Below are 13,194 nucleotides of genomic sequence, written 5' to 3'. Positions count from 1 at the left end.
TCACCCTGTAATCCCAGTGATTTGGCAGGCTAAGGCGGGAGGGATTGCTTGAGCCCAGGAATTCAAGACCAGCCTGGGCAACATAGTGGGACCCTGTCTCTACTGAAACATTAAAAAAAGAAAAAAGAAAAAAAGTCAAGAAGACTCAAACTTGTGGCTGTTACAAAGGTTTTGGGATTAAGATTGGGTTACGGCTCTCTGAGATCCTCTGGACCAGTACTACTCCATAGAAATAGAACGAGAGCTTCCTATATTGAAAATTTTCTAGTACCTACATTAAAAAAGGCAAAATAAATGGGTGAAATTAAATGGAAATAAGATATACTCAAGATACCATAGTTGTAATTGTAATATATGATCAATATATAAATTATTGGGCTGGACACAATGGTTTATGCCCGTAATCTCAGCACTTGGATCACTTGAGGCTAGGAGTCCGAGACCAGCCTGGGCAACATAGCAAGACCCTGCCTTTACCAAGAAAGAAATTATAAATGAGAGATTTTATATAGTTTTTTCATACTATGTCTTCAAAATTCAGTATGTCCTTTACACTTACAGCACATCTCAGTTTGAACTGACCACATTTCAGATCCTTTGTAGCCACATGAGGCTGGTGGCTGCTGTATTGGATGGTTCTGCCACAGAGCAAGACTTTTTAAAATGGTCTTCATTTTTTTTTTTTTTTTTTTTTTTTTTGAGACGGAGTCTCGCTCTGTCTCCCAGGCTGGAGTGCAGTGGCTCGATCTCGGCTCACTGCAAGCTCCGCCTTCCGGGTTTACGCCATTCTCCTGCCTCAGCCTCCTGAGTAGCTGGGACTACAGACGCCCGCCACCGCGCCTGGCTAACTTTTTTTGTATTTTTAGTAGAGACGAGGTTTCACCGTGGTCTCAATCTCCTGACCTTGTGATCCGCCCGCCTCGGCCTCCCAAAGTGCTGGGATTACAGGCATGAGCCACCGCGCCTGGCCTGGTCTTCATTTTTTTGTTTGAGACGGAGTTTTGCTCTTGTTGCCCAGGCTGGAGTGCAGTGGCGTGATTTCGGCTCACTGCAGCCTCTGCCTTCTAGTTTCAAGCTATTCTTCTGTCTCAGCTTCCTGAGTAGCTGGGATTACAGGTGCCCACTGCCAGGCCCGGCTAATTTCTGTATTTTTAGTAGAGACATGTTGGCCAGACTGCTCTCTATCTCCTGACCTTGTGATTCGCCTGCCTCGGCCTCCCAAAGTGCTGGGATTACAGGTGTGAGCCACTGCACCCGGCCGATTGTCTTCATTTTTAGGAAAGTTTTAGGTTCATGGCAAAGTTGAATGGAAAATACAAAGAATGCCCATGTTCCCCTGTTCCCACACACGTATAGCCTCTACTGTCCACATCCTGTATCAGGGTGGTACATTTGTTAGCGCTGATGGACCTACATTGACACATCATTATCACTCAAAGTCCATAATTTACATTAGCATTCACTGTTAGTGTTGTACATGGATTTTGACAAATATATGGCATGCATCCACCATTACAGTATCAGATAGAATCATTTCACTGCCTTAATAATCCTCTTTGCTCTACCTATTCATTTCCTCCTCCCCTGAATCCCTGATCTTTTTGCTGTCCCCGTAATTTCGCCTTTCCCAGAATGGTATGAAGTTGGAACTCTGCACTATGTTACCTTTTCAGTTGGCTTCTTTCACTTAGCAATGTGTAATTTAGGTTCCTCTGTGTCTTTTCATGGCTTGGTGGCTCATTTTTTTTCAGTGCTGAATAATATTTCATGTCTGAATGTACCAGTTAATTTCTAGAGCAGTACTTTTTACAAACCAGCATTATACCCCATCGGTGGGACAAATTGGGGTGGGGAGGCTGTCTGCGAGTTGTGAGTGTGAGGGAAGTGGAAGGTCTTTGACTGACTTCACTGTGCATAAAAAGCTTCTGTGAGCATCAAGAAGAGAGGAGTGGTCTGGGGAGAGCCCAGGATGAGAATCTTGCAAAAATACATCGTTCATCACAACTAAAGGCAAATCCTCTCCTCTTACATTTCCCCACTTTCTTCCCACACCAGGCCTGGGATCTGCTTAGTCCAAAATGTTCCTATAAGTTAGCAAATATCAATGTCAAATACTCTCGCCAAACCAGTTTTATGAAAATACTTAGACTAAGCAAACTGAAGAGAATAGAAAGCTGAATTTGCATGTGTGCAGTTTCCTTGATCAAAGAATATTAAGGAAAAAGAGACCAAAGCAGGAGTCGCTGCAATTTAAATGTCATTCCTGTCTATTTCAGGACGCAGCTCTGCTTTATTTTCTTTATTTTTGGGGTGATTATGTTGATGACCTGTCTTGTCTCTGTTGAGATAATTTACCACCAATTGAGCACTCCTTATTGGCAGGGATTGGGCGTATCAGTTCCGAGAACTGTTTGATTGCAAAGCTGGAAAGCCGATTCATCAGGCTGTCGTTTTGCTGCCCCATTAAGTATATTAACTGGAAGAAGATGACTTCAGCCATTTCGAATCTTAAATACAACAGATTCAATTCTTTATGGAATGAGTTAAGGTCAGAAAATCTGTCCATCGTCTTTCTCATAAATACTTTAATATCTTCCAAGTGTCATTGGACTAAGAAAGTAATTATGGGTAATAATAAAGGTTCCAATTAAGAATTAGGGCAACATGAAAATGCTACTAATTTCAATTCACGTTGTAGCTTTCAGGTCCTTCTCAATATATTTAATTACTTATGAGAAATATAGAAGTAGTGGCTGGTTTGGCAAGCCCATCACCTTTTATGAGAAGTAGAAGTCTCAGTTTTATCCTGTCTGAACAGGTTGCATTAGCCACGGGGAACATTTTGTTTTTGTATTCACAAATCAGTCTCCCCAGGTTCTGTTTACACAGAGGAAGAGAAAGACTGGCTAGTTTAGTAGTCCATCCCAACCCAAGGCAGACCATCTCTGAGCTTTAGTTTTTTTCAATCATAAGATGAGAATTGCATCTATTTGCAAAAATTACTCTAATATCCTCAGATGAAATGGTCCAAGGAGTAGAAATTAGCATAATGAATCGCTGTGCTTCAGAGTAAAGGAAAGCCTCTTCATAAAGACTTTTTGATGTACTTTTTTTCCAGCTTCCTTCAAAATGTCTACTGTTCATGAAATCCTGTGCAAGCTCAGCTTGGAGGGTGATGTAAGTATATCAGTTTCACTTTATGTAATTTTTGCAAGTTGGACATCTCTGGATAACTATGTTACTCTGTTTCCTTGTACATCTAAGGAAGATGGGGATGTTTCAGACAGTCATCATTTGGTTCTCCTCTTTCTCAATACTTCAGCTGTTCCTAGTAGTTCAATTTGAAGGAAATATCATGGCACTGGAAACTTTTCTTGGCCTCACATTAAAATTGGACAGAATTAGTGACACTGGAATGGCTGGAATTTTATTCTGCCATACTTAACATGTCATTGGTAATAATTGTTACAATGATACATGACTTTTAATGTCATGTCCTGGGATTGTATTACTGGTTGGCATAAGCCACAGCCATATCAAAAATAATTCTGCATCTTTTGGATTTCTTACAGTGTCCAGGAAGTTATTCCAGATGAGGGCTTATACTTTTATTTATTTATTCATTTATTTTTTGAGACAGAGTCTTACTCTGTCGCCAGGCTGGAGTGTAGTGGCACGATCTCGGCTCACTGCAACCTCTACCTCCCGGATTCAAGCGATTCTCCTGCGAGTAGCTGGGACTACAGGCACGCACCGCCACACCCAGCTAATTTTTGTATTTTCAGTTGAGACTGGGTTTTCCCCATGTTGGCCAGGATGGGCTTGATCTCTTGAGTTTGTGATCCACCTGCCTTGGCCTCTCAAAGTGCTGGGATTACAGGCATTAGCCCCTGCACCCGGCCCGAGGACCTATACTTTTAAAAATTTAACACCTGGAAAAGATTTTCTCCAAAAAAGCTAGGATATTTCTTTTTTTTTTTTTTTTTTTTTTTTTGAGACGGAGTCTTGCTCTGTTGCCCAGGCTGGAGTGCAGTGGCTGGATCTCAGCTCACTGCAAGCTCCGCCTCCCGGGTTCAGGCCATTCTCCTGCCTCAGCCTCCCGAGTAGCTGGGACTACAGGCGCCCGCCGCCTCACCCGGCTAGTTTTTTGTATTTTTTAGTAGAGACGGGGTTTCACCGTGTTAGCCAGGATGGTCTCGATCTCCTGACCTTGTGATCCGCCCGTCTCGGCCTCCTAAAGTGCTGGGATTACAGGCTTGAGCCACCGCGCCCGGCAAGGATATTTCTTTTAAAAAACCAAGAATATAATGAAATTGTTATAATTCATTTGTTTCCTTTTTTACTTTGACTATTAGGGAGTTCAGAAGTAAATTGAATTTTCTTCCATAGGAAATATGTGAACCTAGACATTCTGTTGCATTTGTTTCTTTTTTTTACAATTAAAAAATTTAAGCTATATGTGAAATAAAATTATTTCAAATACTTTTAGAATCAAGTGGAATATAAATTGTGAATATGTAAAATAACTAATGATACTATACATCTTCCAGGTCATCTTGGCAGAAATGGCTTTTATACAAACTCAGCGCTAATGCTGGTTTATAGCCATATCTGACAGATCTTTCAAAATATGCTTTGATTGAAATTAAAATGCAATGTATCACTCAACAGAGGTTGACAGTGACTTGGGTCACATGGTACAAGACCCTCTGTATTGTTCATGGTACTTGCCATCAAAATGTTCAAATTAGTGGAGCCTGTGAAAGCACAGGTTGTATGGAGTGTAAATAAAGCCTATAGAGTTTTTTTAAAAGTCTTTTTTCTTCTTGAAACTTGTGCATGCTCTTTTTGACAGTAATACAAACTGCGTGTTGAGGTCTGACAAATTCAGGTGCTAAATAATTTGTTTCTCTAATGGACTTAGATTGTTTTTGCTATCAGGTTTTATAAGAGGGCTTTTCGTGTAGCCTCTGAAGTTACTCTACTTTAGTATATTTCTATGTGTGGAGAGGTGGGGCAGAAATAGAAAATGTCACATGTTCCCCAGTATTTTAAGGAAAGAAAAGATAACTCAACTTTGCCTCACTAATTTGATTTCAGACAAGTGGATTTTATAGGTAATAGGTTCAATTCTGTATTTAATTTCATTTCCAGAGGCACTGTAAAATGACACAAACCTTTTCCCCACTCACTGTTTTTGGAACAAGACAACGTATCTCCTGGTGAATGCAGTCATATGTGATATGGCTCAATGGCTGGACTGCCTGCCTTGTAAATAACTGATGGCACTCTTAATAAATGGGAAAATGTTTTTCCTTAGGTTTCATCCACATTTTATAGCTACCACAGCAAACACTGAGCATTTCAAAATAGCACTTTGCCTTTTTCCTGAATGTGTGCTCTGTGTCATCAAGTTCATCTTACTGGAAAGTTTACGTGGTGAAATTAGATGGAACATACTTTGATAATGCATTGCATGTCAGAGTTATAAATGTTAACTGGATTTAATATTTGGCCAAGATAGTCCTCACAAGTGCATTTGGAAACATTTGTCAAATACTGAACTTAGATTTCTGGCCTGTCCTGGGAGACATCTAGGAGGAAGGCATCTTAGTTGCTCACCTGTACAGTCTGAGTGCTAATAAAATGGAACGTCGTGGGTGCTGGGTGGTTTATAATGTGTTGCCTGTGGGTGGAGAAGTAACTCAGGGATCTTGGCCTTTTCACTCTTTACAGAAACTGCACCAAGGCCAAGTCATCACATTATATGGGCATTATGTGCGGGGGAGTTGGGGTGGGTTGTAGGATGGGAGCCTTGATGTTGAGGGTGGGCAGTGATGCTGCCTCCACCAGCCATCAGCCAACCACAACTAGATTGTCCATCCTCTTTGTCTGCCCTTTGTTTTGGGACTGGGTAGCAGGGAGAGGGAAAACTGTAAGAGCATTTCAAAGAAGGAGGGAAGTTAATACCTTGAAAGGAGAAGTGATGTAGAAGCATGCCATTGTCCTTACCTCAATCTGGAATGGGAGAGATTCCCACCTGTCAGATCAGGAAGGATAATGAGCTTCGAAAAGCACTGAGAGGCTGGGCGTGGTGGCTCACACCTGTAACCCCAGCACTTTGGGAGGCCAAAATGGGAAGATCACTGGAGCCCAGGAGTTCAAGAGCAGCCTGGGCAACATGGAGAAATCCCATCTCTAAAAAAAAGAAAAAATTAGCCCGGTGTGGTGGCGGGTGCCTGTAATCCCAGATACTCAGGAGGCTGATGTGGGAGGATCACCTGAGCCCAGGAGGTTGAGGCTGCAATGAGCGATGATCACACCACTGCACTCTAGCATGGGCAACAGAGTGAGATCCTACCTAAGAAAAGAAAAGCATTGGGAAAGGAGGAGGGTGTGGTTTAAAAGGCAATAAGAAATCTTAGCAAGAGTGGAGGGTGGTAGGCAGAAGGAATGGTGTTAACGAAGGCAGAGGGAAGGATACAGAGGAGAGAGGGGAGGAAACACAAGGAGGATGTGGGCTGTCTGGTCAGACCACTTTGGTGCCACAGTGGTGAGCAAAGTAAAGAGGTGGAAGAAGCTGCTTCCATCATTGATCTGAATTGTAAGCTCAGCAACACCAGTCCAGTAGAAATGTGTGTGCCTGTAGCAGAAACTTGACTAAACACTCTTGTCATTGAGGCATTTCCATATTTTCAGCTTATTTCAAATTGTTGCCAGCCCAGTATAATGGTCTTCAGAGCCTTCCTGAGTAAATGGTGGCTTCAGGTCTCCAGCTTTGCATTGTCTACTTTTGAGCTCTCATGAAAAGTAAGATGAAAAGTTGAAATTGAGACAGCATATTCTAAACTAGCTGAGCCTTTGAAGAATTCTTATTAGAAAAAATGAAATTACTTGCATGAAGTGTGATGGTGTGTTAATACCTACCTAGTTGCTTAGTATGAGAAGGATTTGAATTGTTAAAGGAAACAATAGGAAAACATATTAGGAATTGTTATTTCAACAAGGGAATTTTAAATGTGTGTCATTTGAGTATGTTTATCTTTTAACCTCAGCACTCTACACCCCCAAGTGCATATGGGTCAGTCAAAGCCTACACCAACTTTGATGCTGAGCGCGATGCTTTGAACATTGAAACAGCCATCAAGACCAAAGGTAGGTGATACATTTGTCCTCCTCTTGTCAGGGTCTTAATGAGACATTTTTGGTTGTCTCTTTATTCTCCCTCAAATTGCCATACATTGGTAATTTGAAATTGTCATTGAGCTTTAATGGAGTGGATCCAGACCTGGCTCAACCCATGCCTCCTTTCCTTCCTTCCCTCCCTGCTTTCTTTCTTTCTTTTTCCTTCTCTCCTTCCCTCCTTTCTCCCTTTCTTCCTTCTCTCCTTCTTTCTCTTGTCCCTCCTTCCTGCCCTTCCTCCCTCCCTCCCTCCCTTCCCTCCCTTCTTTCTTTCCTCCCTCCCTTCCTTTCTTTCCTCCCCTACCCCCCACTTTCTTCTCTTTGGCGAGATCTACAACATGAGATAGTATTTAAACCAAGTAGTGGTTAAAGGAAATCAGTCTGGGAGCCAGATCTGGTCCTAGGGGTATGTGTTTGGGTGCAGCTCTTCACTTTGAGGCTTCAGTCCCTCTTCTGCAAGGAAGAAGTTGGTCATGGTGGTCCCTAAGGGCATTTCTTGTTCCAAGTTCCCTTGAATTTAATTACATTTGCTGGAAAAATGCTGGGAAAATCTTACTGCATTGCTCTTAGATCGAGCTAGAGAGTGAAAAATTCAGACTTTTTTTTAAACCCCTGTAAGTTCTGCTGCTCCTTAGGCCTGGAGCTGGAATTAGAAGAGCTGTCAGAATGAGTATATTTCCTCAAGTTCTAGGATGAGTAAGAGAAGACCAGGAGGCATAAAAACCCTCCTCTTGAAATAAAGCAAATAAAGTGCCAATGGGTTAGGGTTGAGGAAGAGCTTCTTACTGTCATTATATTGTTTTCTGGGTCTACAAAATAGGATGTTCAGACTTTCTGGGCTTATATTAAATGAAGCAATCCCTGGAGTTGCCCCATCCCCTGAAAAATATTGCAGTTCTTGTGGTGACTTTTGTGATTCTCCACTTTTCCCCCCTTGGATAAAGCACTTCCTTTCACCATGAGGCCAGATTGGGATACAGACATGACCCAGCACAATTAGAGCTGCTGCTGGTTCATGCCCCAGTTAAAGAGCCATGTCACATTTTTCTCTTCTATGTACAGCGTTTTAGCTTAATGACACACTTAGTTCACAAACGGTTCATTGAAAGACTGAGAAACCTCAACCACGATGACCTGGGAACCTATAACTAGGATGATGTCCTGGTTTATGCCGGCGTATTTACTAATAGTGCACCTTACACTCTCAGAACCGTCTTATTTTGGAGGATACATTGTATGGTCACCTTTCCTAAAACCATGTGGAATCTGGTGACCTTGTTTCCAGAGACAGGAAGGAGAGTAGAAAAATCCATTTAACCTTCTATGGTTCCAACAAGATGTGAGGATTTATTTGCATCATCTGCCTCAGGGAAACCCTATGTTCTGTGTGGTTGCTGTGGACCACCCCCCAGATGACTGTCTGCACAGCTGAAGGCAGAATAATGAAGCATCCAAATTAGACTTTTAACAAAAAAAAAAAAAATCTCTTTTTTTTTTTTTGAGATGGAGTTTCGTTCTTGTTGCCTAGTGCAATGGCGTGATCTCGGCTCACTGCAACCTCTGCCTCTTGGATTCAAGCAATTCTCCTGCTTCAGCCTCCCTAGTAGTGGGGATTACAGGCACACACCACCATGCCCAGCTAATTTTGTGTTTTCAGTAGAGACAGGGTTTCTCCATGTTGGTCAGCCTGGTCTCAAACTCCCGACCTCAGGTGATCCGCCTGCCTCTGCCGCCCAACGTGTTGGGATTATAGGTGGAGCCATCTTGCCCAGCCCAAGCTTTTTTTTTTTTTTTTTTTTTTTTTTTTTTGGTGCTTTTAAATGACTGTTCTTGCCAAAAGTTACTAATCAGAAAATTAAACTACAATCTGCAGGGCTTGTTTCACTACAGTCAGTTCCAGTCAGTGGAGCATAGTAGATGAGAACGTGTGTGAGCCCAGGTTCAAATGCTGGCTCCACAGCTCACTCATTAGCCATCTGACTCGGAAAACACGGAACTGATAAGACTGAGTTTCCTTGCCTATAAAGGGGCGCTAATCAAAGTTCCCACCTCACGGGATTGTTGTGAAGTATGAAGCATTTAGCACGATGCCTGGCATATAGATGGTACTCAAAATATGTTACCTTAAAACACACACACACGTGCACACACATGCACATCCACCTCCTTGTGGTCTGCTTTCCTAAAACCCATGCTACTTCACTATTTAGATGTGCCTAGATTCATGTGGTTTCCCAACATGCCATTGCAGCAACCCTAAGTTTAGCAGTTAACTCATCTAGCAAAGATGGTGCTTTTCCCAAGCATGGGACAAAGACTTCTTTTGTCCCTGCGTGAGAAAGCACTTAGTGCACTGGAATGTAAAGATTGCGCAAATGAACTCTGGTCACAGCTGAAACTCTCATGGTAATAAAAATACCTTCAGGCCCTTTTGGAGTTAGTAGAAAAATACTCTAGTTTTTAGACAGAAACGTCTGGAGGGCTAAGGCTTAGATTCCAACATTCCAGTTTGATCAAAAGTAGCTGACATTATCATTATCATCATTGCAACTATTTATGAAATGCTCATTGTGGGCAGATATCGCACCAAGCACTTCAGGAACATTTATCTTAGGTGAACTTCAAAGTAACCTCTGATGTAGTATTCTATCATCCCCAGTTTTTGGGTGATTTAAGTCAGGATTAGTATGCCTGAGGTCTTTTGGCCTTGGATCAAACTGGGATTTGAACACAGCTCTGTCCACCCCTAGGCCTGTGTTCTTAGGCACCATGATGTAGCACCCACCTGTGAGGAGTGGATTTTTTTCATTGCCTTGAATTATTTTCAGATATGAAAAACATTGTGCATCTGTGGTCTTATTGACTTTCTATTAAGTCTCATATTTGTGGTCTAGCTTTAGATTCCCCATCTCCCTTTTTTTTTTTCCCCCCCAGACTTAATGTCCAGTGAGTTTCACTTAGGACCACTTTTTATTATTTTATTTTTATTCATTTATTTTTTTTATTTTTTTTTATTTTTTTTATTTTTTTTATTTTTTTTTTTTTGAGACAGAGTCTCACCCTGTCACCTGGGCTGGAGTGCAGTGGTGTGATCTCGGCTCACTGCAACCTCTGCCTCCCGGGTTCAAGCAGTTCTCTGCCTCAGCCTCCCGAGTAGCTGGGATTACAGGTATGCACCACCATGCCCGGCTAATTTTTGTATTTTTAGTAGAGAGGGGGTTTCACTGTCTTGGCCAGGCTGATCTGGAACTCCTGACCTTGTGATCCACCCACCTTGGCCTCCCAAAGTGCTGGGATTACAGACGTGAGCCACCGCGCCTGGCCTATTTATTTGTTTACTTATTTATATATATATATATATATATATATTTTTTTTTTTTTAAGACAGAGTCTTACTTTGTCACCAGGCTGGAGTGCAGTGGCACAATCTCAGCTCACTGCATCCTCTGCTTCCCGGGTTCAAGCTACTCTCGTGCCTCAGCCTCCCAATTAGCTGGGAGTATAGGCATGTGCCTCCATGCCCAGCTAATTTTTGTATTTTTAGTAGAGACAGGGTTTTGCCATCTTGGCCAGGCTGATCTCAAACTCCTGGCCTCAAGTGATCCACCGACCTCAGCCTCCCAAAGTGCTGGGATTACAGGCGTGAGACACCACACCCGGCCTACTTAACTTATTTTTGATGCTTAATGATTTTAGAGAGTAACTAGGTTTTGCAAGTCCATTGGTCCTTTAAAATAATTTCTAGATTGTTGGCATTGTTAAAACCCTAAATCCTTTTAGGAAACTATTGCGAAGAAAGAATATGACATTCATAAGAGCTCAGTGTTGATATTAGCATTGGTTATGATAGTGAAAAACCAGATACATCTTTTATTTGGGAAGTATGTCTTGAGGTATACTTCCCTATAATCATTAAGTAAAAGATTAAGTAAAACTGTAGTACATAAATAATGTGTAACTCCCTGTATTACATAGAATGTCTGCAGAACGTAGATAGGAAAAATAAAGTTTGTCAATAATTTTCAACATCTTTGTTGAGATACAGTTCATCTGCCATATGATTTGCCTATATAAAGTGTACATTTCAGTGTTTTTAGTAGTGTATTTGCAGAGTTGTGCAGCCATCACCACAGTAACTTCCCTAACACTCATTTTAACATCCCTTCACCTTAAATGTGTCAGTTGCATCAAGAAATGGAAATGGAATAGTATATGCTATGTGATCACAACCACAGCGATTTTTTTTCTTTTTTTTCTTTTTGAGGTGGAGTCTTACTCTGTCACCCAGGCTGGAGTGCAGTGGCACGATCTTGACTCACTGCAACCTCTGCCTCCTGACAGAACCCTCCTGGGTTCAACCAGTTCTCCTGTTTCAGCCTCTTGAGTAGCTGGGACCACAGGCGTGCACCATCACACCTGGCTGATTTTTGTATTTTTAGTAGAGAGAGGGTTTCACCATGTTGGCCAGGCTCCTCTCGAACTCCTGACCTCATGTGATCCTCCTGCCTTGGCCTCCCATGGTGCTGGGATTACAGGTGTGAGCCACCGTGCCTGGCCTACGATTTCTTTTAATCAAAAAAGAAAAAAGGCATTAGCAATGGAAACAGATGAACCTCACTTCATGGTGCTTCCTTTACTGCACTTTGTAGATATTGTAGTTTTTACAAATTGAAGGTTTGTGACAATGCTATTCACTTTATGTATCTGTGCCAGCATTTTTTAGAAATAAAAGTATTTTTTAAATTTAGGTATGTATTGTTTTTACACATAATGCTATTACATAATATAATATAATATAATCACACTTTTGTATGCATTGGGAAACCAAAAAATTTGTGTGACTTACATTGTTGCTATATTTGCTTTATTGTGATGATCTGGATCCGAACCAGTAGTATCTCTGAGGTATGCCTGTATATGGAATTGTGGGCAATTGATCCTTTTCTTTTCTTGCGCTTTCAGTATATTCTGTATTTCTGTATTTTGCAAATTTTCTATGATGACCTGTATTACTTTCATAGTGGAAGGCAGTAAACTTAATTAAAAACAAAAATGAAGTCATTCATTGGAAAGGATAACAACCCTTTTGTTCTTTTCTCCTTCTCGTTGATATTATTAGATACTGGATAACTAAAACCACTTAAAAATGAGCTAATTAAGATCTTACCTTCTTTTTTTTAGAATGCCTTTTACCTTAAGTGTCATTAAGAAGCTTATACCACACCTTGGCCCCACTCCCACCTCAAACCCTTCCTCGGGAAGACACAATACTAAGTAGTTGGTGTTTCCTTGACATCAAAGGACATGGTATAAACCTCAAGTGTTGATAGAAACAAAAGCCAAAGGACCATGTGACGATGACTGTCTGGGCCTCTTTCTCTCCTAGATGGGGGTAGCCACATGTCTACATGTGTATATGAGTGTGCCGGGATGTTACCCGCTCCATGTGACATTCCATTGATTTCCCTGTGGTCTGTGGACTCTCAGGAAGAAGAGCTGGGAGCAGGCCACCTTGGAGGAGTCTTAATCAGCTGCTGTTGAGTACATGGATGGTGCACAGGAGCAGGCCTGGAGTGGGATGATGGCTAGGAGGGCAGAGCTGGTCAGAGACCTGTTGGGGAGCACTGCCTGCCATGGCCAGGGCATGGCTGCAGGAGTCATGGAGGCTGTTCTCACAGATGAGCTGTCAGTCACACCTGCTCTTCTTGGTTTAGCTCTTCACTCACAGCCCTCTGTTAGAGGAGAGAGACTACTTTTCTCAGCCAGGCTGCCTCCTGGCACCCTCGAGAGAATATATTCCTAATTGCTGCGCTCAACTGAATGAATATACCTCCAGGTGTGCAGACAAAAACAAAAAAAACCGTCCTGGATCACTTTCCAGTGCTTGGGAAGTGGCTCTTATTCACCCCTTCCCCTAACTCTTGTCACCCCTCTCCTGTGAGCTGTTATGGTATCTTTTTTTTTTTTCTTTGAGATGGAGTTTTGCTCTTGTTGCCCAGGCTGGAGTGCAGC

At 41.9% G+C, this 13,194-nt stretch overlaps 2 protein-coding genes across 4 annotated transcripts in view; both read left to right on the top strand.

Moving 5' to 3' along the window:
- The window catches only part of BNIP2 (BCL2 interacting protein 2), a 1,133,240-nt gene that overhangs the window by 388,406 nt on the left and 731,640 nt on the right, over positions 1 to 13,194 (top strand). The window lies entirely within an intron of this gene.
- ANXA2 (annexin A2) overlaps positions 1 to 13,194 on the top strand; it is a 49,462-nt gene that overhangs the window by 9,690 nt on the left and 26,578 nt on the right. For all 3 annotated transcript variants that reach the window (XM_050797280.1, XM_050797279.1, XM_050797281.1), the window contains exons 2-3: positions 3,119 to 3,177; positions 7,056 to 7,155. In XM_050797280.1, the coding sequence (XP_050653237.1) occupies positions 3,130 to 3,177; positions 7,056 to 7,155 (148 nt within the window). In that variant the 5' untranslated portion in view covers positions 3,119 to 3,129. The remainder of the gene's footprint in view (positions 1 to 3,118; positions 3,178 to 7,055; positions 7,156 to 13,194) is intronic.

Source organism: Macaca thibetana, chromosome 7, assembly GCF_024542745.1.
Source record: "Macaca thibetana thibetana isolate TM-01 chromosome 7, ASM2454274v1, whole genome shotgun sequence".
NCBI lineage: Eukaryota > Metazoa > Chordata > Mammalia > Primates > Cercopithecidae > Macaca > Macaca thibetana.
This window is presented reverse-complemented; position numbering and strand designations above follow the sequence as displayed.